We start from the raw sequence: 26,018 nt of genomic DNA, 5'->3' as shown, positions 1-26,018 counted from the left end.
CAGTTATCAGCCCATAGGGTCCACCCATCACTGGTCGTGCAACCAGGAACCACTTGATTCAGACTCTTTGTAATCTTCATAGTGGGGAACTCCCTAGTATAGGCTCTGTTGTCAGACCACACACCCCACCCATCACTTGTTGCGCAACCATAACTTTCCTTAGCCTTGTTTGGCCTCTTCACAGGCTCTTCTGTCTCAGGCTTCTGACTTCTCATTATTGTATTCTTTGTTTAGTGTAACCCTCTTCTGCACCAGTCTTTTGCTTTACCGTAGACTTATGGTTCTTTCTCAAATAGTTTGTTTGAATACTCAAGTGATTGTTCAATTCTCCATATGCTTTCATTTTGCTTAGTGCTGCTCACATACAGTTTGACATTCAATATGACTGTTCAACTTCAAACATTCATATTCAATGTCGTGATTTTACTCAGATAGCACTTTCCATTCAATTCGGTATTCAATATAACTTAGTTCCATTAAATAACTATACTTTCTGTTCAGTTTGGTATTCAACATAGTTCATATTTATTTAGATTTGTGGGCCGTTACTTGCATGCGGTCCATTCAGAGCACTCCAGTCTTTCTGTGTCCTCTGACACTCACCGGGCTCTTTGCGTCTCCACAGTGGCAGTTCCTGCTGCTTCCACTGACCACCTCTGTAGCCAGGAAGCAGACCGCCTGGGCTCTGCGTACTGGCTGGGCATTTCTCTGCACACGTCGGCGTCCCAACTGGATGCAGACTGCCTCTCTGCTGTTTGGCAGCTCCAGCTGCCCGCTTTCTGGTTCGAGGGCTCCAAGTCCTGCAACCACCACGCGACTTGTTCACTCCGAGTCCTGCAGGTCCTCGGGGATTGTTGGCGGCATTCAGACCTCCACCACGGCTATTCTCCTCTCTGCTTGCTTGGGTCGCCTCCCTTTATACACCTGAGCCCTATAAAGGGGCCTCCGGTGTGAGTCGTTGGCTTGTCTTGCTTGACCATAATGTACCCAATCAATGAGACATGCCTGACCTTCAGTATTGGATGCCTTCATACCCCTCTTCATCGTCTCAGTACTAAAGTGGTGTTTGTAATAGGAAGTGTATATTACTCCTAGGTAGTTCTTCCTCTTCTCAGTACTTGGGGCGTACTTACAGGGAAATATAGGGCCTGAATCAAAGTAGCCCATGAAGGCTGAGGGAAGTACCCTGGGGGGTAGTTGTGAGAGCGCCTTCAGTTTTCTCACAGCATCTATGGTAGATGCCTTGTAAAAAATACCATGCCTTCCCCTTGGGCCCCCAGCACCTCGCATCCACACGTAATCATGATGTGTCTGTGTGAGGTGCTAAGGGGCCCAGAGGGCAGGCATGACATCTGTTACTGAGCATCTATGATAAAGCATGCATGATCAGGCCGGGAGGATAGCTCAGGGGAAACACAGTTAGAATCACGGCCTTGCGTGTAGAAACTGGTCTCCGGTATTAAGTGCGTTATAAAAGAATAATTGTAGTAATTGCTATTATGTAGCTAAACCGACATTTTAAAGCACCCAGTCTAGCCATTGCTTACTGTGGAATGATATGTTGTATTGGACATCCTTGATAAAGCAAGCATGATGCATGATATTACGTGGCTAGATGGGCATTTTGATGCAGCCAGTTTGGGCATGTTTTCATATTGTGTCACAGCATTTTTCATTTTAAAGCCAACTGGAGTATGTTCTTACGTGGAGATACTGGCATATTTGGTCAGAACAAGCCTGGACATGTTTTCTTATAGTAGATTTACTGGCATTATGCGCAAAGCAAACCCAAATTTGTGCTTATATGGTAATACTGGCATGTAAGGGTGGAGCTAGCATGGAAAGGTATTGACACAGCCAGCATGAACTCTTTTTTATACAGGCATATATTATGAGCAAACATAAGATTGGGGTTCCCTACAAAACCAATTGCAAACTGTTTGACATTTTACCCCATTTTGCAAATAAAAAGTGTGCTGTAAAATGCACGATTTTAAGCCATTATTTCAAATGTTCTCACGGAGGGGTAGGGGGAGAGGGTAACAGGGGGGAATCCCACCCAACACCTCTCTATTAGTTCGGGCTCCCTCGTTACATATTTACGATAAATATTTTTGCCTCTCCAATTAAAATAAATTCACCAAACACCACTGGGATGTACATCCAGAAACTGCAAACTATAATCAATTCTATGGTGGCAAAGCGAGATTCCTGCAACGACTGCTAAAGAACCAAGGGAGCAGTTGCCTACTTCCCCCCTGTACCTGGCTCGTTTTATGTGATATTTCATCTGTTAAACAGTGTCCTTGACTATTATTTGAAACTGAGTTATGAGTGATATCGGTTCTGTTATACTGACTCTATTTGACTGGCTGTTATTTAAAGCTGAGATGGAAGGTATGTCTCTTCAGCTAAATACCACCTCTAACTACACGGTATTTGAAGCTGTGCTGGGAGTGATGTCCGCTTGAGTTAAAAGAATGCACTGTCTTGCGGAGTACAAGGGTATTTTTGCAACTCTAGAACATGACTTCAATTTTTAGGATGTATGTTAACTTGATGCCAAACTTGCACTGCATTAAACCTACTCTGAACATGCTTAGTGTCACTTTCTTTAACCAGCTTGGTAAAATATAAGCTTACTTAAACCAGTTTGGCCTGATGACCCTTATTTGATGGGACACCACCGCGCCCCACCTTGTTGTATTTGTGCCACCTCCCACCCCACCGGTTTACCTCCCCCTAATATGGATTTCTAGTGATGTCACTGCTCGTTCTGACAAACCACTGTCCTCCCCTTTGTGATAAGCACCCATCTTCTGTGTGGCACACACTCTTTATCTTTCTCCACTTTGCAACGCCTGCTTCTCGCAACAGTCTTCTCTACTGTGTCCCTTAAGAAACAAGCACCCCTGCATTCCATGGGTGCCTCCTTTTCCTCTGTCCTAGGCAATGAGCGATTATTTATACCTTTAAAACTGGTTCTTATATAGTGCATCTAATGTCATTTTGAACGGCCAAAGCATGTCATTTGCCGAATTGGTTTGCTTCCAGGAGTACTATAGGGTCTTTGTGGTGGGGGTTTGATGCCAAGTGATTTATTCTTTAACTATTGCATGATCTCCTTTCGAGTAGACTGGAGTTTGTAGTTGGCACACCAGAAGATTCATGGCTGGAAGGTTTAGAATTAATCCTAATGTTTGTCATTGCTCTAGTCATGGGAGGAAATGAGCCGGAACAGTCTTGCCAGAGCATCGTTCTGTGTAGACACGAGGCCCAACCGGACCCCCCACCCCCCAAGTTGAGGAAGCTTTCTGCCCCTAACTGCCAGCAATCTCTTCAACAGTTTGTCTAAAACACATTGTGCTCAGTATCACCATGTCTGCTGCGAGCGGCAGTGAGGAGCAGGGAGCTTCCTCAACTTGAGGTGTGGGGGGTATGGGTTACTGCGCTCGTTGCACCTCACTGCTCAGCTGCACACAGAGACAAAATGCCACAGTATTTCTATGCGTGCAGCTGGGACACAATATGCAACAACTTCACAGACTGCATCTGCAAATTAGTCCTTTGCTCAACAGCCCAAACTCAAACAATGAAACCGTCCAAAGCTGTATATATGGCTCATGCTTTGCACAGCTTTTACTGTCAGGGTGACTAGTTGACAGAGGAAATGAGGGGCATGGGGGGTATTAGAGTTCCCCCAGTACATTTTGTCAATTTCCAGCACTGGCTCCTAGGCAAATTTCCAGACCATTGCATTTCAGCCTGCCATGGCATAGCAGGCTCAGGAATCAGAATATGTGAGGATTCCGGTTTGCACTTATAGAGCTAATTACGAAGTTATGTCTCTATCTATATACGGGGGGGTAAGGGGGTTGACACTCTACTCTACTACTAACATTGAGATAGAGCCAGTGTTGACAGTTCAAGATACTCAGTATACATAAACTAAATGTTTAAGTAACAAAAATCATGGCAATTTCGACTGTAAAATATACAAAATATACAAAATTCTTAAAATAATTAGAAGGTACTGGTGAAGGTCCAATGTATTACTACAATATGCAAAGGTGGAAACAGTTGTTATCCGAACATTCATTAGTTGGTTAAGGTCAAAACGCAGTATGGTTTGAGTTAAGAATAGCTCAGAACTAGAAGGTCATATAGCTGTTTTGTACTCTCTTTATATACTCCCTCCGTGCCTCTCCACAGTTTATTCATGTTTCTGTTCTTTTCTATCATATAGTGAACATTCTTCAGGAGGTTTCACCCAGTTAATCTCCTATTACTGAATAGTAACAATCACTCTGTTCTTGTGATACTTGTAAGTGCTCTTGGCCTGTCAATGTAAAAAAAACTAATGGAATAGTACAAGCTATAATTGCTTCTATTCTATTACAGTTCTGGTATTGAACATTGAACCTAAGTGAACGGGTCATTACCTGCACTTGTTCTGTGGGTGCCCTCAACGCTGATAACCGTTGTCGGAAGGTCTTCACTGTGGTCCTATTGCTTGTCAGCTGCAAATAAAGCATAAACATATGCTTTCATTGTCGCCTTTCTAGTGCTGCGTGTCATTACCCTACTTTACTAGCAGGATCCCTAGCCTCAGACCCATATATGAAAAGTAGGTTAGATCTTGCCCAACTTTTGGCTGGGTTTGTGATTTTATATCGCCAGTTGCTGGTTATTAAGACGTATGGAATCGTTCTGCCTTCTGAAACTTTGTGTAGGGGCCTCGATCACTTCTCTGGTGTCGTTCTTAATAACTTCTTTCACTGTAGTGAGTATCCCTGTTAAAGAACGTAAGGCTCATCTCTGCGGTCAGTGGACCCAAATTATCTGAATTGCGATTTGATAATGAAATAGAGCCAAAAATGCAGTGTGTTCCCTTGTATACATAGTGGTGGCACCTACTTTCTTTCTCCCGTTCTTGGAACTACACTGTGTTCGATTTACGGGTTCGCCTGTATTTCAGCCAAGCTGTGAAAGTGAACAGAAAAGTAATCCCTAATCGCCAGTGCCTGTCCTTTCTGTAATATGGGCGTTCGGAAGTATTTTAGTATAGCAACGGTTGTCAACTTACTTCGATATAGTCCTCTTTTGTAAATGCGCTCCTCGTTGCTGTATGCTGTGAAAATCAGCTGTGTCGATCACACGTCTCGGAACCACTCAATTAGTTTTCGATTCTCTTCCAAATGCAGCGAGGCGGCGGCGTCGCTGGTATTCCAGTTCTTATGCTAACTGCCAGCCGGTCGCCTAGCTAACGGGAATGCTTTTCAGTTGTGTGGTTCGTTTTTACTGTTTACGGACTCCATCTTGGAACGGCAACTTGCTGTTAGGGAACTATAGATATTATACTGTTATTATAAAAGAGCTATCGTTTTAAATAGAAATCTTCTCAAAGTACATTAAATACTTTTGTTTTTTATCTATTCTTGTACCCTCCAGTGGTGTCCCATAGAAAAAATATATTAAATATTTCTGCTTTTTAGTATAGCTCTGGATTTCGAGCTTAGTTCTTTATTTTGTGCCATTCTACGGCTTTGTTCAATCCTCTGTCACTTTTCATAATATAAATCATTTCTTGTTTCTTTTTTAAATAGTCTTTCTTCCATAAGTGGTGTCTTGTCCCCTTTGATCACTTGGAGCACAGTCCATGTGAATTCTTCATAGCCATGGTTCATCAGAGTGAAGTGTTTCACCATTGGTGCTTTCTCTGTTTTATTGTGCAGGCAGCTACAGTGTTCAATAATCCTTGTTTTTATTTTTCTGTTGGTTTTCCCAACGTACTGTAGGCCACATGGGCATTTAATGAGATAGATGACATGGTCAGTGTTGCAGTTTGAAAACATTTACGATTAGTTCCCATGTCCACTTCTTTACTCTTGTTGGTAAGTTTGCACACTCTGCAGTTGCCACAGCGAGGTAGTCCTGTGGGCTGGTCCATCCCCATAATGAGGTGATACTTTGTGTCTGGATGGAGTTGGTTTGTAGTCTGCTGACTCTGTTGCTGATAGACATACTTTTTTTGTATGCAAAGATTGGTGGATCATGTGGAGTCTTAGTTGTTTCAAAATGTTTCTTTGGCCATATCGATGAGGATGAGCCCGTCCCTATCTCATCTATTCGCGATGTAGCTCCACTGAACTCAGAAGTTTTCATTGTCCAGGAATAACTTTGGCTCATTTTGTACTAACAGCCCTGTGGTAATGATTTTGTTCTTTAGGTACTCCTACATAATCGCTCTGTGTAGTTAGGTACGAATCAGGCGTTTCTTTAACTGTATACGTTCGTCCCAGTCATTTGGTTGTTGGTTTGTTTCTCCTAGATCATTATTATTCAAGATGGAGATGGCTTTCATAAGCGCTGCGGCATAGTCATAGCTAAATGCTAATCTTTCTTCGGACATTTTGCTGGCTTTCTGTAAAATATTGGTAGGTCTACATGCACTAGATTACCCACTGGGTATGATAATTCCTGTGACGGATGCCACTGTGTATAATCAGAATACATGAGTAATCCTGGTTTTCACTTATAGAGCTAATTACTAAGGGCTGTCTCTATTTCCGGGGGATGGGGGGGTTGACACTCTACTACTAACATTGAGATAAACCACAAACCCAGCCAACAGGTGGGCAAGATCTAACCTACTTTACACATATTGGTTGGAGGCTAGGGATCCTGCTAATAAAGTAGGGTAATGACATGCAGCACTAGAACGGCGACAATGAAAGCATCTTGTTATGCTTTATTTGCAGCTGGCAAGCAATAGGACCACAGTGAAATCCTCCCGACAACTGTTAGCAGTGTTGTACGCCCCCAGAGAACAAGTGCAGGTAATGACCCGTTCACTTGGGTTCAATGTTCAATACCAGAACTGTGATTGAATAGAAGCAATTATAGTTTATACTATTCCATTTGTTTTCTTACATTGACCGGCCAAGAGCACTTACAAGTATCACAATGACAGAGTGATTGTTACTATTACAGCAATAGGAAATTAACTGGGTGAAACCTCTTGAAGAAGGTTCACTATATGATAGAACATAACAAACATGTTGAAACGATAACCTGTCGAGTGGCACACAGGGAGTAGATGAAGCGAGTACAAAACATCTACTTGACCTTCTAGTTCTGAGCTATTTTGAACTCGAACCGTACTGTGTTTTGACCTTAACCGACTAATGAATGTTCGGATAACAACTGTTTTCATCTTTGCATATTGTAGTAATACACTGGACCTTCACCAGTACCTTGTAATTATTTTAAGAATGTTGTATATTTTGTATATTTTACAGTCTAATTGCCATGATTTTTGTTACTAATAAATTTATTTTATGTACACTGATGGATTATTAACTAATCTTTGAGTATCTTCAACTGTCAACACTTTGTCTCTATCTCAATGTTAGTAGTATAAAACAGGCTCAGGAATCCTATTAGAGCATACTCCTCTCACTCCAGGCGGTATTAGTACAACTGAAGGTTGGTGGCTGATATGATAGGTTTTTTATAACGTGCTTAATACCCATAGGTCTCTAAGCGCTGACCCAGGGATCGAACCTGTGGTGCTCTGTCGTCTTGCTGCAAGACAAGCATGTTGCCCCTGAGCTATCCATCCTAGACAAAGGTTATGAATGGACCATAACCCCTGGCATTGCTCTGGCCAACCCTCCATACCATATTATTTCAGGCTGCCATGCTATTGCAGAAAGTAAAAGAGCAGATGCAAATCAGGCTTTGTCCCACCCATGTTTAGTTTAATGAGCCATCATACTACCTATTTTTCAAAGAAGTGATTCATTTTGGCAGTGTGTGTCAGAGCAGACTGCTTCTTTGTTAGATAATCTTTGGTAGATCTGGGCAGGGCTGGTATTGCTGAAATTTGCACACCATCCTATTACCTGAAGTAGGCTGTGCAACAATGCTGAATAGCATCCGGGTCAGTACAGAGCACTGGCAAGCAGAAGCCAACCGTTTTGGATGCAAAGGAATCCACAAGGCACCGCTGTGTCTCATGAAGACCCTTTGTTGTTTTTCTTTTGTGGAAAACTCCAGTCACTTGTTGTCTGCTGTTCTCCATGGTAGAACATCTGGTAGTGATGAAAATACGGAAGCAGGTAATTGAGACAATATGGCTGTACCTGAGCTTGGTTGCTTGGGGTAGTTGTGTTTTATCGGTGACTGTTTAGTGTCCATCCAGTTCCATCTATCTTTGGAATCTTCTTCTTGGGGGTCTCCCACTCAGAAGTGGAGGAATTCTGAGCAGTGGGTAGGCCAAGAATGTTCATATTTTCTAAGACTGATTAGCATCTAGGTTCTAAATCGAGATTTGCAGTCGACAAGTGTTTTACTCTGAAGCAGAAATGGAAAGCACTAACGGGTACCATTCCTTCGGGTACCATTCCTTAAGAGATAGAAAATCATCCTGAGGGAAAACAAAATCATTGAGGCCTTCTCGGCCAACCAGTATGTTTATACTAAGTAGGAAAGTAGAGAACATTTTAATTGTAGACAAATAGTACATTTGTTTTCAAGTACTCTTGTTTTCATTTTTTGTTTCTATCAAACATTTGCAGTACTTATACTTGTCTTGTTATATTTCTCCTTAGGCTTTGGGCTGTGCGGCATTCCAGAGAACTTGATAGGAGCCTTATTGAAGACTGGCGTAAAAGGACTAACTGCTGTCAGTAACAATGCAGGGTGAGTGAACGCTATCAATGTTATATTGTGCCTGCAAGTATTTGTAAAAGATTTGTTGTATCAGCAAAATGCAGAGTTTTTTTGCTTTATCCGTTCCCCTTTTTTCAATCTTGACAAGTGTTGAGGCCTGTTGCAAAAACAGCAGTGTGCACACACATCTGGCTGGCTTGTTTACAATGCCATTTCTTTTGTGGAGATACTACTGTCCTTAAACACTCGCATTGGTCTGCAGCAGAGTTTGACGTTGCTCTAAGATTATTATACTGTATCAGGGATCGCCTTCTAGCACGCACCAAAAAATTATAAAAGTAGTCAAAAAGGAGTGCACACCGGTGCAAGAAGTAACAATTTTATTCAGGGCCTCAGACGCAGCTGGGACAGCAAATTCAAACAGAACGTGGAACAGAACTGCATGAAAAGGCGCTGTCAAAGAACTGCCCTCGGAGTGAAAACTTTAATAGACAGTAAAAGAGTTAGCATTTGTGATTGTGCAACATAGAAATAATCTCCCCACACAGAAATGATTGGTTCTTGCACTTTGGACTCGTATAGAACCCTATACATGATGCAGGTTCATTGGGCCATGAACCTTCCCACACGGCCCTCAATTACAATAATGTGACGTCACAATCCACCCCCAATTCCCACAACACAAAATTATGATTGAAGCATTTGAGATGACCAGCTGAACTTTATTATTCAGCCCTTCACCTCTTCCTGTCTCCCATGGAAATGGCTACCCATCACAGCCTTGACCCACGGATCTACTTTAAAATTATAGTTGCATATTGGGAACTTTCTAGCCCTCTTCCCAGGGAAAATGGTCTGCAGGTGATTTTAAACTGCTGTGGGTCTTGCTAGCTTCACTTGAAAATAACATTTCATAATTTTAATTTTTATTGATTTTATTTCAACAACCAACACAAACCAAACATGACAGTGTCCATAATAATATTTATATACAACATTGTATTTCTGTACACTGTGTTTCACCCCTTCACCCCCAAGCCTACTTTCCTTCCTGTTCTGTTTCTTCATCATGCAATAGGGTTGCCATATCAATTGTTTCCGGTGGGTCCTGATCACTAGTCCAGTCATGTATGGGCCCAAATAATTCAGCAATTAGTTGTTTCCAGGCCATAAAGGTTCCTGCCCCCCCCCCGATTACTTGCCTCTTGCCATACTACTGTTTGCGCCTCTGTCCATTTTTGTAGATCCTTCCACCACGCTTCTATCCTCAGCCTATGGCATGTTTTCCATCCCATTGCAATTTTCCTCTTTGCAAGTACATATACCGGTTCTTTCAATTTACTCACGTGCTTTAGTTTGTGGTCTAGGGAACCCTGCCAGTAGGCAAGCCCATACTGTATCTACCTCTATTTTGATCCCTTTGTCTTCCATCCTATGCACTACTTCTCTCCAAAAGCGTTCTATTATTGGGCATGACCAAAACATGTGTACCATTCCAGCAATATTCTTTGTTACATTTGGGACATGATTGTCGCCCTGTGTTTTTGAATTTGGCTATCCTTTGCGGCGTCCTATACGCCCTGTGGGTGATATATTATTGTATCTGTTGTTGTCTGGCATTTCTCAAGACTTTTTTGTGATATCCCTGGGCACGCTCCCACACTCCTTCACTCATTGGGGCCCCCACTACTTCTTCCCAGTCTTTTCTAAGTTGTACCACCTCCTTTCCCACTTTGGTCATCATCAGCTCATATATTCTTGATATTTCGTGCCCCCCTCTGCTATATTGTATATTGTGTCTATGGCGGTATCTGGTTCACTCGCTAATATTTCTTCAGACCACGTCTCTTTAATCCGCTGCACCACCCTGTGATATGTAATATATTGTCCTACATGTACCCCCGTTTCTTCCACCAACCCCTCGAAATCCCTTAAATTCCCTTCTTGCCATATATCTCCTAAAGTTGCTATTCCCACAGGCTCCCAATGCTTCCTGATCATTAATCTTAGTTGCTTTTCTTTCACCACCATCTTGCAGGCTCTTTGCCATATTTCCCACCCAAGTGCCATCATTCTCCGGCGCCCTTCCATGTCCGATTTAGGCAACCACAGCAACCACAAAAAATGGGGCGTAATCCTGTTGGAATAATCTGGATTCTGAGGTTGGCTCCTTGGAAAGCCATTTAGCTACATACTGAAGTTGGCTTGCTATAGAATAAATCTCATAATTTGGTAGTTTTATGCCCCCTTTCTCGTGTGGGTTTTGCAGCTTCCAAAGGGCCACCCTGTTCCTAGTCCTTTGCCAAAGGAATTCCCTGCATATACTGCTGTACAGCTATACAGCTTGACAAAGAATCGCTTAGGTATCAAGTGTGGGATATTCCCAAAGTAGTGCAACAATCTTGGCAGGGCCACCATTTTAAGCATTGCTCCTCTTCCCATCATCGCCAAGGGAAGCTTAACCTAAAATCTCATGCTGTTTTCAATATTCCGTACAGCTTTCTCAGTATTATGTCGGTGCTCTGCTTCTACCGTATGGTATATATATATCTCAAGATATCGGAACGTGCTGACTTCCCATGGTATCTGGAGGATCAGTAATTGCTCCAGCTTAAGCCCTTTATACCTCCCCAATGGAAATAGATAAGACTTTTTGGGGTTCACTGCTATGCCCGAAAGCCCTGCAAATCGATCCAGCACTTCTAGGACATATTGAAGGTTTTCCTCCGGGTAACGCAGATATAACAGCATATCATCAGCATACAAGGAAATTAAATGCGGTTCCCCTTTAATGACGATGCCTACTGTGTCATATTGCTGCCTTAGGTATATTGCCAAAGGGTCCAAGGCCAGGATGTATAACATGGGGGACCATGGGCATCCCTGCCTTGTGCCTCCACTAAGCTGCCACCTCTCTGATATAACTGTTCCTGTCTTCACTCTGGCCAGTGGTTCACTATATAATAATTTGGCCCATTTGAGATACCCCGGCCCTATTCCATAGTTTGTCAGAGTAACGATCAGCCATGGCCATTTGACCGAGTCCAGCGACACTATTGCCATCTCATTTGTCTCTCCGTTGGCATATTGAATGACTTGGTGGAGTCGTCGAAGATTGTTGGATATATTTCTGTTAGGGACATAAACAGTTTGGTCGGGGTGTATTAATTTAGTAATGACTCTCCTAATTCTATTCGCCAGGACCGCTGTCAGTATTTTACTGTCCTGGTTCAGCATCGAAAGGGGTCTGTAGGAGCCGCACTCACAGCCAGGCTTATTAGGCTTGGGGAGCGGTATGATTATCGCTTCTCTCAGGGACACTGGTAGCCTTCCAACTTCGTATGCTTCGTTGAGCATTTCTAAAAGTGGTGGGAGTACCTCGTTTTTATACATCTTGTAAAATTCACTAGGGAGTCCATCAGCCCCTGGGGTCTTACTAGTGGGTAGTTGCCTCACCACTTCTTCGTTACACTAGAGTGATTGGTGCATCTAGCTCCTCTCGCTCTTCAGCGCTAATCTGCGGCAATCCTATATCCTCTAGAATTTCACTTATTTCCTTGCTGTCACTTTCCTCCTCATCCCCATACAGGGTGTGGTAATAGTTTGCAAGTTCTTGGTTCACTTCCTCCTGGGTGTCTGCTATATTCCCATCCTCTTTCTTTATTGTCCTGATTACTGGTCTGGGAGTCTCGCTTTTGTATAACCATGCCAGAACTCTCCCCGGTTTATCTCCCCCTGCATGCTGTCTCTCTATGTATTTTTTATAGTTTAAATTACACAGCCTTTCCCAGAATCCTGCACATTTCTGCTGAAGCCTAAATATTACTTCATTATCGTCTTTGGAGCTATCTCCCCTTTTCGTTGCCTTTTCTAACTCTGTTTCCGCTTCTTGTAGTCCCACCAAAATCCCTCCTTGTAGCCCTTTGGACTTGGCTATTGCTATGCCCCTCATCACTACTTTAAAGGCTTCCCAGAGAATGCACGCCGACTCCACACTGCCTGTATTGGTCTCAAAATAGCTTATTATTTCTTCTTTCATGTCCTCCCCAAATGTTGTCCTTTAGCGCCTCTGCTCGGAGGCGCCATTTCGGTATTTTTGCTCTTGGAGGTCGATACTGCCATATCAATATCAGCGGCGAATGGTCCGATAGGACCCGCGCTTTGTATTCTATCTGTATTATTTCTGCCGTTAGCTCATGCGTAACAAATGCATAACCCAATCTGGTATGTAGATTCTGGGGGGCTGAGTAATGCGGATATTGTCGATCTTGCGGATAGTGTGATCTCCACGCGTCCTCTAACCCAAAGTTTGTTAACAGGGACTGCAGTATCCTGGCTGCTGGGGTCGGCCTATCTATTTTGGAATCCGATCTATCTATTTTCGGGTTCAGTACGCAATTGAAATCTCCTCCCCAAATCACTGCCCCTCCCAGGCTCACGCAGAGGTTGTTGTATAGGGTTCTGAAGTATGCCACTGCATCTCGATTCGGGGCATATGTATTTATAATGCATATCTCCTTGTTTTCCACCAATCTCTTTAATATTACCATCCTTCCATCTGGTTCAACTAAGGAATGCAGTAGCTGAAACGGTACATGCGGTGCCACCCAGGTGATTACCCCTCTTACATAAGCCGAGTATGTTGCCCCCACAACAGTCCCTCTCCACTTCTTCCAGACTACCTCTAGTTTTTCTTGCATAAGTTGAGTCTCTTGCAGCAAGGCTATGTCTATGTTCTGCCTGCGTAACTACAACATAACTTTATTTCGTTTTAAGTAGCTTTGGGGCCCTCTTACATTCCAGGTAACTACTTTAAGGACTCCCATAACCTATCCGGGTCTCTCTCCACCTTCCAGAAGTGCCCACGAGGTCTATCAGGTCTCAGTTCTTCCCTTTTTTCATGTAGGCTTGCTCCCGAATGCAAACTTTTCCTAACTACTAACTCTTTCCCAACACCCCGCCCCCTCCCACTCTCATCCCTTCCCAACCCATCACACTCCCCAACTTTTCCCCAACTCTCCCTCTTTCTCCCTCCCTCCTTTGCCCCAACTCACCCCGCCTCCCAAACTGTTGCCCAGCTCCATTCCTGGATCTCAGGCACTCCCGCATCTAGCCCTTTCCAGCTGTTGCCTTACTTGTGGCTCAGCAGGGAGATGTCGCCCTAATGGCGGTCCTCCTAATCTAACTTTCGGGGGTAGGCTGTTTCCGTCCCTTTGCTGCTTATTCAAAAATCAAGCTAATCGCACCTTCCACTATCGTTCGTTCGTTACATATTCTATATTCCAGTCCAACATGTTTAAATGTCTCATAATGCAGCAGCCCACCAGCCCACTCCTTTCTCTCAACATGCATAGCTGCTAGGTCACTTATCGTTTCTCTCGGGACCCTGCTCCTCATCCTCTGTAACGCTCACCTGGCTCCCACGGAGGCGCTGGTCTGGTCTGGGTTGCTGTGGCCTCTTCAAGCGTGATACGCAGAATTCGGACCACCGATTGAACAGGACCCCCAAATTTTGCTTGTCTGGCCCGTAGGAATATCCTTCTGCAGATGAGAAAGGCGATTAACTGTCTGCTGAATAGTGTGCTTGCTACCCCCCCGTCCCCCTTTGTTCTTCTCTGACTTCCTCCAAAACCCCCGGTTTAAGCTCACCTTATGGTTTGGAAGGATGAACTCTCCATCCTGCTTCTGGTGCAGGGACGCGCGTTCGTCCAGTTACTTCACTGGTTTTCAGAATGGCGCTGGCACATCCACTTGACTTTTCTGAGGAGATACGCCGTAAGTATGAAGATGCAAAAGTTCAAGTGTGAGCCTCCTTTTATGTTGTTTTTTCTGTCCTTTATTTCAGGTGCAGAACAAAGGCGATGCATTGAGGGGTTAAATTGCCGGTGGTAAAATCAGGTGAGTTAGTGATGAGGGCGACCCCTCTAAATGTCTTTGTAATTTCCCAGTAATGTCTTTTGTCCTTTCCCCATAGGGGCCGGGGTGCGGTACCTGCCAAAGATGCGGCGCCGACCCGAGATGTAGAATGGTTCACCAAGAAAAGCCGGTAAGTAATATGGCTGAAAATTCGGCTTTCCTCTTGTGTTCCCTTGCTCACCTTTTGTCTCTTCTTCTCTCCCCTAGGTGCAGAGATGTGGCGACCGGTGCTGAGAGCCGCGATGGAGCCGGGCGGCGTCTCGGGAACAGGTGAGTGAAGCGCGGCGCTGCAGCGAGCAACGCAGTGCTTTTAAATGGAAGTCTTCTTTCAGGAATGCTGGCGTGAAGATTCCGGATGCAGGTAAGAAGGTTGAATAAGTTCTTGGATTTCACCTTTCTCTTCTCTTATTCCCTTACAGGTGTTCCAGGTTCGAGGCGGGCGTGGCTGGAATCCAGGTGCAGGAGCAGACACAGTGAGCGTTCAGCTGCTGGGATGCAGAACAACGCGAAGCACGTGTGGCTGTCCGGGCGTGGCTTAAATAGCTTTGGAAGAAGTTCCAGGTGAGTATTCTTCCACAGCCCCACCCAAGTAACAAAATAGTTCCTTCAGAAAAATAGTCCCTCCTAAGCCTCATTTGGCTTGGTTCTTCATGCAGCATGGTCTGCATCAGGTGAGTGTGCAGCATGGTCTGCTTCAGGTAAGTGCACCAAACACTTCCCCTTATGAGCCTGGCGCCTATGGCGCCAGGACTGATGTCCAACATGAGCCTGGCGCCAATGGCGCCAGGACAGAGTCCAAAGAGCCCCTATAAAGGGCCGCTGGGCTTTTACCCGGGAGCGTGATGCCTGCTCCCGGGGGTGCTGGGCCTGGCCTGGTGCTCCGGGAGTAGGCATCATGACACCCTGCTCCTCATACTGCTCCGGACAGCCATGTGCATCCAGCCACGTTGCTGCGTCTTCTGGGGTATCAAAGTGCACTTTCTCTTTGTGGAGAATCTTGAGTTTTGCGGGGTACATCAGCATATATTTAATTCTGATGTTTGTTAATCTGCTTAGAATCACATGCTGTGCATAGGTCCGACATCCAGTGGTCACTGCGGAGTATTGCATTTTGTTTTTCGTAGTCGAAAAGGGGACGTCGACAAGGTGTGTCTGTAACACTATCCCTATAGTGAGGTGCGTTGTACCCACAATCCCTCACGCGTCGAGGTCCCTCAGATTGTTTTTTTCCGCCCAGATACTGGTCGCCTTTATGCGGACCTCCTCGAGAGACATTGCCAAATAGTTTCTTCGACCTTTGGTCGTTTGTTATTAATATCAATAACTTAGATCCCTCCCTCGACGCAGAGCCGTTTCTCCGACGAGCAAGATCTTCGACGGAAGGACGAGCGGAGGAGATCCTTCGGCGCTGCCGAACACGTGGCCTGGCCTCGCTGGCCATACACAGTAGGGAGAGTGGGGCTTTGTGGTCTTTCTTTCTTTTCTTTAAGAATGCCTTTCTCTTTCCCCTCCCTCTTTTTCGAGGTCGTAGTAACACCAATTACCCTCAGCTATGGAGAGGACGCCATTTAGGTTTGCCCGCTTTGCAAGGGTAAATATACCTGGAAGGATAAGCACAAACGGTGCAACCGTTGCTTACCCCTCGATCGCCAGGAGGACGGCTGTGCGGCCTGTAAATTACTAAAGCCCAAAACTCTAAAGGACCGCAGGGTCAAAAGGTGGGCGGCCTACGCCATGTCTAGGCCTGACTCCTCGCCCGCTGCCGCCGCCGAGTGCGACGAGGACAGTGACTACACGGCCCCCGTAACAGAGGCTGTAGACCTCTCAAAGGAGCGCTCACGCTCCTCGTCATCCGTCCCCGGCCCCGACAAGCCCGGCTCACGCCCAGCTTATGGGGATGAACACCCCGGCGACAAGGACGCACACAGAAAAACACCAAAGCGCATACCCCCAGGCACACATTCGTCGAAGATGAAGACAGCCATAGCGCCAACGGGGACGCCGGGCCCACCAAAGTCTTCCACCGACCTTAAGGGTCGTCAGCCCTCCCCGCCACCGCTTCCGCGACAGGTGACTGGGCACTCTAAAAATAAGGGCGCTAACACCAAAATTTCCGGCGACGCGCATCGCAAGAGCACTCACGTTGCCAACAAGGACTCGACGACCAAGGACTCGACGAGCAAAGGCTCGACGGCGACCGATCCCTCGGAAGAGAGAATGATCGCCGAAAGCCTCGTGCGCATAGCATCTAAGGACGGCCAAAGACGTACGGCGAGTGAAACGCCGAGAACCGCGCACAAGGCCAAAGATACGCCGAAGGTGCCGGAAAGCAGATCAGGCCAGTTCCCGACGCCGACCGAAGGCCCTAGCCAGCAAGAAGGCTATTCAGAAGGCGAAGGCTCATTTTCTTCGACGTTATGGGACAGAACCAGGCAATTACAGGAGGAAGAAACCCCCTTTTCTTTCCCAGACCGTCCTGGCCGACCTCAGTGGACCTTTGAAAGGTTCCAGACCTGTATGGACAAACTAGATAGGTTCATGTCCATCCCAGAAGACAGGGCACCCAAGAGACCAAGGGAGGCACCCCTTGAGAGTCCAGGGACTAAATACCAGAAGTTTTATAACCCCATACAGGAGGACATAAACTCTTTCAATCCCACTGAGGAAGACACCTTCTTCCAAGAGGAAGATGAGTTCACCTATGTTGAGGACCAACAAGAAGAGGAAGGTTTTCACGAGGAAACGGACCTATGTGAGGAAGGATTCCAGGAAGACACAGGCGAGGGCGACCAAAATCCCTGGCAGTCACCGGCTAGGTCGACTGACACAGGCAGTAGCAGTATAGTCATCGGGTCTACTGAAACTACACCAGTCAAGAACCCTTCGCCTGTCGATGATCAACCCACCTTCAATGCACTGCTGAAGAAGGCAGCAGCACATTTCAAAATCGAAACTGGGGACGTCACCCCAGACACCAATTTTGTGGAGAGGATTATCAAAGGAAAACCCCCCACTAGCCAGGTTATACCTATCCTCGCCTCAGTTAAGAGACGTATTACACCTTCTCTTTCCACTCCTGGATTGGTGAGAGTGGTCAATCCGAGGATTGAGAAACTGTTCTCTCCCTCCCAATCAGACCCGTTATATATTAAGGGTCACTCAATCCCGGACTCCCTGGTCATGACCAACACCAGGAAAAGGGCAGGAGTCCCACTATCTACTAGCGAGGCACCCCCAGATAAACAGGGGAAGAAGCTGTATGCCCTAGCCAAGAGAATCACTACCTCGGCAGCATTCTCTACCAGAATCGCCAATAATAACCCTATTGGCAAGCTATGCCGATGCTCAATGGGCTAAGCTCAGACAGGACATCGAAGAAGCTCCCGAACCCCTAAAGACTCGTTTACTGGCTACAGTTAACGAGGGCTCTCTGGTCAATCAAAGCATTGTCAAAAATACCCTTGATGCAGCAGAGACGGCTGGCCGCACTTTGGTACAAGGAATTTTACTGAAGCGTCACGTCTGGCTTCGCAATTCCGGATTTAAGGCGGAAACACAAGCGTCCCTTATTAATAAATCCATAGAGGAGTCCAACCTCTTTGGGAGAGCAGTGGATGACGCGCTGGAGAACGCGAAGAAAGAATTTGATACAATAAAGACCTTAGACCAAATTTCTAAACCCCCTAATAGGCGGGGATTTGGTAATAAGCGCTTTTTTCGTGGACAATGCCAGCAACAAAACCAACAGCAACAGTACTCTGCCAGCAACTACCAAAGTAATAGCGGCCAGTACAATCAGAGGGGCAACGTCGTGGCAAGGGAAGAGGCCGGGGTTCCACCCCCAGAGGCTCCCAAGCCAACAACACCTCCAAGTGACGCGAACATTCACATCCCCTCCCATGCAACGCCGGTCGGGGGCCGGTTAACATCCTTTCTTCCAGCATGGGAGGGAATAACATCAGACCGCTGGGTACTTTCCACCGTAGCCCGCGGCTACTGTATAGAGTTCAACAGTTCCCCAACATACAGACCCCCGAGGGGACGCCGCATGACACCAGAACACCTCGCCATCCTTCTCCAAGAAGTGGACCAACTGCTGGAAAAAGGAGCAATAGAGGTCGTGCCTCTATCTCAGGTAATGGAAGGTATTTATTCAGTGTACTTCCTTGTACCCAAAAAGGATCTAACCATGCGCCCTGTATTAGATCTGCGCCCAGCGAACAAGTTTGTCTAACCCCAGACGTTTCGTATGGTGACCTTACAGGAAGTAATCCCACTGCTATCACAGGGAGATTACATGACAACACTGGACATGAAAGATGTTCTGGACTTTCATATTTTAATGTTGCCAGCGCACAGGAAATACCTCAGGTTCATGATAGAGAGCAAACACTACCAGTTCAGAGTGCTACCCTTCGGCATAGCATCTGCACCAAGGGTATTCACAAAACTACTTGGCAGTGGCAGCGGCCCACCTGCGCAGGTTATCCATCCCAGTATACCCTTACCTCGACGACTGGCTCATAACAGGGGATTCTTACGAGACATGCTTCTCAAACACCCAAAAGACTGTAGACCTTTTGTTCCAACTGGGCTTCTCCATCAACGAGAAGAAGTCCAGCTTAGACCCCAGCCAAGTCAAACAATTCCTAGGGGCTCTAATTCGAACAAAGGACGGCCTTGTCTTCCCCTCCAACGAGAGGGTCCAAAACATGCTGTTTCAGATCCCCCAATATGTGGCAGGTCGAGAGGTGATGGTGCGCAAAGCGATGCAATTGCTAGGTATGATGGCGTCGTGTATTTATTTGGTACGTCACGCGCGCCTGCGCATGCGCCCAATGCAAGAGTGGCTCAACAGCAAGTGGTGTCAGGCCAGCGGACAATGGGACGATCTAGTGGTGGTCTCGCAAGCCTTGGTTCTCTCGCTACGGTCGTGGACAAAGGAAAACCTGATAATAGGGAAACCCTTTGCCACACCCGCGGTGGAGGCCACTCTAACCACGGACGCATCCCTCACAGGATGGGGGGCTCACCTATCCCATCAGACTGCTCACGGAGTGTGGACTCCGAACGTAGCATCCAAGCACATAAACCTACTGGAGCTACTGGCGGTGTTCAAAGCACTAAAAGGCTTCCAGGAACACCTACAAGGAAAGACATTGAAGCAGGGGGGCACCCACTCTCCAGGACTGTCCAAGCTGTCTCAGAATATATGGAAGTGGGCTCTCAGACACAACATGTTCCTACTGTCACAACACGTACCAGGGAAACTCAATCTGCTAGCAGACAAACTCAGCAGAGACTTGCCCCTGCCCGAAGAGTACGAATGGCGATTGCACGAAGACATCATCTTAGACGTCTTCACGCAATGGGGATTCCCGGAAATAGACCTGTTCGCAACTCTGGAGAACTCACAATGCCAATGTTACTCCTCCAGGTACCCCCAGAACCAGTCCAAGGGGAACGGTCTGTCGATTCAATGGTCAGGGAAATTTGTTTACGCCTTTCCCCCGACTCCCCTTCTCAACAAGGCGGTGCACAAGATGCACCAGGAGCAGGTTACCATGATACTAGTGGCCCCAATGTGGGCCCGGCAGCCATGGTTCGCTCACTAGATGGAGATGTCCCTATCTTCCCCCAGTGAAGCTTCCCTGCCCGTACAACATGCTGTCGCAGGACAAGGGCAGGACTCTGCATCCATGCCCTCAGACCATGAATTTAGCAGCCTGGCTCCTGAGATCATAGAATTTGGACATCTACAACTCCCGCAGAGATGTATGGACATCCTCAGGGAAGCCAAAAAACCTAATACTCGCCACTGCTATTCTAGCAAGTGGAAAAGATTTGTCATCTGGTGCAGAGGTAAGAGCATCAACCAGTCCACCTGGCGGCACTTTCTGCATACACCACTTCCCAACTTAGTGTCGTGGTGGTAGATACCAGTTATCAAGGCCTGGAGGGGGTAAAGAGAATACACCCTCCGATAGCTAACCCAGCTCCCGGATGGGACTTAAATGTGGTACTTTCTAGACTCATGGGCCCTCCTTTTGAACCCTTGCACAAGGCAACTCTTAAAGACCTCACTCTTAAGACTGCTTTTCTAATAGCTATCACCTCCATTAGGAGAGTAAGTGAACTACAGGCTCTTTCTGTTCTAGACCCCTTCGTAACAGTTCACAGGGATAAGGTGGTTCTACGCACACACCCAAGTTTTGCACCAAAATTAATCTCGAAATTCCCTGTAAACCAGTCAATAGAACTACCAACGTTCTTTCAAAACCCTTCCAGCTTGGGAGAAAAAAGTCTGCATACACTAGATGTACGCAGAGCTGTCATGTTCTACATGGAAAGAACCAGACCTCTGAGAAAGACTAATCAGTTCTTTGTCTCGGTGGCAGCAGGAAGAGAAGGAGATGCAGTCTCAAAGTCCACTATATCTAGATGGATTGTTCAATGCATCACTCTCTGTTACACTCTTGCTAAGAGAGAACTACCCTTCAAGCCAAGAGCACATTCCACTCGAGGCACTGGGGCTTCCATAGCGTTCATTGCAAATGTTCCCCTTGATTCCATCTGCAAAGCGGCTACCTGGAGTTCTGTGCACACCTTTACAAAACACTACTGTCTAGATGCACACTCTAGATCTGACTCCCAGGTGGGACAGGCAGTATTAAGACATCTTTTCTCTACTGTTCCTTCTCATAACCCACCGCCAACTCCTGGTACTGCTTGCTAGTCTATGCACAGCAGATTAACAAACATCAGAAGACAATGCATTACTTACCGTAAAAGCATTTCTGATGGTTGTATCTGCTTAGATTCACATGCGCCCACCCTTCCTCCCCGCTCGGATGAAAGGAACATAGACATCTTCTACATCTCTCTCTTTTCTGTACTCACTCACGTATAGAAGGCTCCCTCAGGGCAGAAAAAATACAAACAGAGGGACCTCGACGCGTGAGGGATTGTGGGTACAACGCACGTCACTATAGGGATATTGTTACAGACACGCCTTGTCGACGTCCCCTTTCCGACTACGAAAAACAAAATGCAATACTCCGCAGTGACCACTGGATGTCGGACCAATGCACAGCATGTGAATCTAAGCAGATACAACCATCAGAAATGCTTTTACGGTAAGTAATGCATTGTCATCCAGCTGTGCGCCGTCTCCTCTTGATCGCTACATAACTATAGCTTTTTCTCTGGACTAGCATAGTATAATCAGGATATACGGTGACGGTCGCAGATGCTCTTTATTGTCCCTCCTTTCCTGAAGAACTCCAAGATCTTTTCCCTGTCCCTATAATTCAGGCTCTTCGCTATAATTGCTCTCAGAGGGGCTCCAGGTTGCGGTTTCCTCATCAAGGCCCAGTGCGCACATTCAACCGCAAATCCTTGGGAGAGCTTGTTTACACCTATCTCTTGCATGATCATGTTTTCCACATAGTTTGTGGGGTCTTGACCTTCTTCCCCTTCCGGCAGACCAACCACGCGTATATTGTTGCGTCTCGCTCTCCCTTCCGCCTCCTCTGCTCGATTCTCCAGGTTGGCTACCTGCTGCTTCAGTATGTGGACTGCCTTGGCGTTGTCCTTGCTAATATCTGTATTAATTTTCAGAGCACTCTCCAGGCCACTGGTCCTCCCAGCCAACGCTCTTACATCTTGCCATAGTAGATTGACCTCCACTCCAACCGCATCTATTTTCGTTTCAAGTGCAGTCCTTAATTCTGCCATCGTCATCCCCCACGAGGCTTTCAGTTCCGTTATGGCCATTAAACTCATTTGATTTTCACTTGGCGCTGTCGTTCCAGCGGATGCAATAGCCACACTTTGCGTTGGGGTGATGGGCGACTGCTGCGACTTAGCAAAAATATCCATTGTGGGCTGTTTGGTTTTGACCTTGCTCTCTCTTACCAACATTTCTGTTGTATTATTCACTCTGGGTCTGGTGCACAAGCCGTGATCCGGTCAGTGTTCTTCCGCAGTCTTTCAACTGTCTTCGGGTTTCGCACGGTGTGTCCCACCACTATTCCACATTGTCCACCAGGAGTCACCTCCTCACTATGCCGGGAGCCTGCTCGCCTGTGCCCATCACAATCATAACAGGAATAGCTCAAGGTCCCAACGTTGTTGCTGCCGGCTTGCGGGTCACTTATCAGCTCTTATCATTGCACAGTCTTCCAGTGTTGGTGTCCCCGCTTTCCGGCACTGTGGTTGGATCGGGTTACGGAGATTCAATTTGAGTCAGTTTCACTTCCATGCTCAGCACCCAGGCTCTGTAGAGTCCATGTATTGTAGTTAGTGGGGTTGATTGCACGTTGCCTCAGCCAGCCCTCAATTATGCATCTGTGCCTCTGCAACAAAACAGTCACCTGTTCATTTTATTATGTGTATGCTCTAGGAATATTACGCTGCTGTCCTGCTGCCTCTGGGTCCACTTTGTTTGCTTTGGCATCTGTACAGGCCGCTTCAGCCTTCTCTCTGGGCCCCTGGCTGCCGATGGGCTCCGGGATGCGTAGCGCAGCTTGTACTTGCGCTTGTGCTAAAAATGAGCTTGTTGATGTCCGCGGGGTCCTCCTTCTCGATCTCCTCGGTTCAGGCGCTCCAGCACTTTATTTATGCATATGTGCCTTAATTGTTTTGAACGCAGCATATGCAATTGTGCTCTATAAAGGGCATCCCGGCCATGCGGGCCGGACGGTCCAAACCAGAACATCCAGTTCAGGGAAATACACCTCTGTAGACAGAAAAATGTCACAGTGCCACAACCAGCCCTTTGGTGTACTCCTGTGTCTCTTCTTTAATGCGTCTGATCGTCCGCATGGCCGCACCTCCCCCACCGAACATATCCGCCTTGCCGTGCAATTTTGCTTCTTTGCTTCTGTAGCACAGTGTCCACGCCAGCCGTATTAGCCTGCTTTCCGAGCACTCGGCATTCGCGTTTCAGGGAGCCAAGAACTTCATAGTGCAGTGTGCGCTCTCGCTTTTGCTGGGATTGGGTCCGTCGTTACCCGCGAGGTCGTCCACCTCGTTCCCCTCAGTCCGGGTGCTCCTGCGCTTCGTTCCTTTTAATACGTGCGCTGGCTTTCCTTCACTATCAAATAGATGCGCCTCTCCACTGCTGCGACGCTTATTGTAATAGATGCGATGCAGGCTCCCGGAGGTTTCTTTGTTTGTTCTTTGGCGCCATTTTGCCGTCCGCTTGTCTTTCACCGCTGGAGGATACAATGTGTCATACCTTCCTTCCCTGGCACTCGATCTTCGCAAAGGACGTTACATCTGGCTCAGCTCCCATTCCCATTGATTTTCATCCACTTTCTTTTTCGAAATTGACGGCTTGAAAGTGTGCGATTTCACAGATCAATTGATGGATCCAGGAGCTCCGAAATAGAGCACAATGACATTTCATAAATCATTTTGAATTATAAAATGGTCATATATTCCTCTTTGTAGCGCAAATGGGGGCTGCACTCATAGAATAATAAGAATTCAAAATGCCTTTCATATAATATATCACCTTCCTATAAATATGGATGTGATGGTAGTAGAAAGGACAAGCTCCCAACTCCTCTGTTTTATAACATTGGTATAGTATGGTAATGTTTATTTATAAAGCGCCTATGTACAGGCAAGTGTTTCAAAGCATTCAAGGAGGGTGGGAACATGGGGGGGGGAGGGGGACAGTTGCTCAGAGCCCTTGAAATTCTGAGATGGTAACGGTCTGCCCAGGCAGAGTAAGTGAATTAAGGGGTGAAGACAAGGGAGAACAGACAGACAATCTTCAACCACAGATGCATTTAGATCGTCCAAGTGCAAGAAGGTCAAGGGAGGGTCCAAGTGGGGAGAGAGAAGCTTTCATTAATTTATTCGCAAGTGCAGTGAGGGGGTGCGGTGCAGGGTCCTGAGGCAAGTGCAGAGAGGTCTGGCGGGGTTGCCATGGACCTGTGAGACTCTGAGGTACACCGGGGGGCCAGTCAGCAAGCTGTATGGAAGAGGAGGGAGAGATGGAAAGAGCAGAGAGTAGGAGGAGGAGGAGGAGGAGAAGGTCTTGAGGAGTTTCCGGAACTTAAGATCAGGCTCAAGATGGAGGGTCGCAGGGAGTGTAGCTTGGGGGCAACGTGCTCGCTTTGGAAGCAAGATGACATGGAGCACCACAGGTTCGATCCCCGGGTCCGCACTTCGAAAACTCTGGGTATTAAGTGCATTGTAAATAACCAATCATATCAGAGGGAGGCGCCTGCAGATGATGAGGATCTCCCTCCAAATCTCTGCTTGGAGAACGGGCTCACTCGGGAGCACCCCAGCAAGGTGCTAGCAGGCAGCAGATGCACCCACGTGCCGCAAAGTCAACATGAAAGGCCTAACCTCAACTTTGCACCTTATAAGCAAAATCATTTTTTGGCATACTAAAATTGTACTTCAGCGAACACCCCAGAAGAAAATAAAAATTGAAATAAAGATGTCTATCATTCCAGCTAGTGAGTGAACCGTCAACCGACTTGGTATGTGGAAATGCATTACCATTAATGCTTAATTATACCACTAACTTCCTTTATCAATGTTACAGATATGAGGGTTGTTCCCTGATGATGGGACTTGATGTCCCGAAAAACATATGATTTATACCAACACAAACCCTCATGTATGGTTTGGAAGTATTTTGTGAAAGACTTTGAATTGTTGAGTTAGGTGACTCCGAAGTTTCAGAGGGTTATTGCTTACCCCTAGGGGGAGTTTTTGTAGAAAGTGAACTGACCGAGATTATTAATCGTGTGTGTTTTATTTCTTTCTTTTGAATTTGTGAACTTTGCTGAATATAAATGTATTGATTTATGTCAATTTCGATTTCTGTACACATGTGACTATGAATTTATAAAAGGTGTGTTACACAAACAATATTACGGGTATTGGTTTTTGATAATATTGTGTTCTAAATTGGTGAAATAGGGTAGAACCACAGGCCCACAATTTGAGTGTGTGCGCGTGTGTGCAGGTAGTGTTTTGGACAGAGTTTGCCCAGACATATATTCCTCTTTCACTGGCAGACCCTGAAAGCTCTAATCAGTTGACCTAAAAAAATAACCTCTGTGTGCTTTTCTGTACACTTGGCCAGGGATCGCATGCTCTGTGCTAGTGAACCGTCTGCAGTGGCCTTTGCCGCAAATGAAATGCTCTTGCACATCTAAAACAAAGCAGGCTTTTTGGGCCTATTTACCGTGCTTCATTCTACCACTACATTTACATATACTTACCTGTGCCCCCAGGATTTATGATTAGTCTTAAACTTTTAATTTCGCGTATATGAGAAAGGGCCCCTCCTCTTTTAGAGTTATACTCTCTCAGCTGATGAGTGCATTCCTTGATACTGCGCTGACCTTGCTTTTGTATTACATTATTCCCCCTTTCATTAATTTAGTAATCAC

General features: G+C 46.3%; 1 protein-coding gene across 3 annotated transcripts in view; it reads left to right on the top strand.

Annotated features, from left to right (window-relative positions):
* The window catches only part of OXCT1 (3-oxoacid CoA-transferase 1), a 1,005,602-nt gene that overhangs the window by 176,126 nt on the left and 803,458 nt on the right, over positions 1-26,018 (top strand). For all 3 annotated transcript variants that reach the window (XM_069627204.1, XM_069627203.1, XM_069627202.1), the window contains one exon: positions 8,616-8,706. Coding sequence is in view for 2 of the 3 variants with exons in the window: in XM_069627203.1 (XP_069483304.1) it covers positions 8,616-8,706 (91 nt within the window). In the remaining variant the exon portion in view is untranslated. The remainder of the gene's footprint in view (positions 1-8,615; positions 8,707-26,018) is intronic.

Source organism: Ambystoma mexicanum, chromosome 6p (assembly GCF_040938575.1).
Source record: "Ambystoma mexicanum isolate Mex_15411 chromosome 6p, UKY_AmexF1_1, whole genome shotgun sequence".
NCBI classification, from domain to species: domain Eukaryota; kingdom Metazoa; phylum Chordata; class Amphibia; order Caudata; family Ambystomatidae; genus Ambystoma; species Ambystoma mexicanum.
The sequence above is the reverse complement of the archived record's forward strand: the minus strand, read 5'-3'. Positions and strand labels throughout refer to the sequence as shown.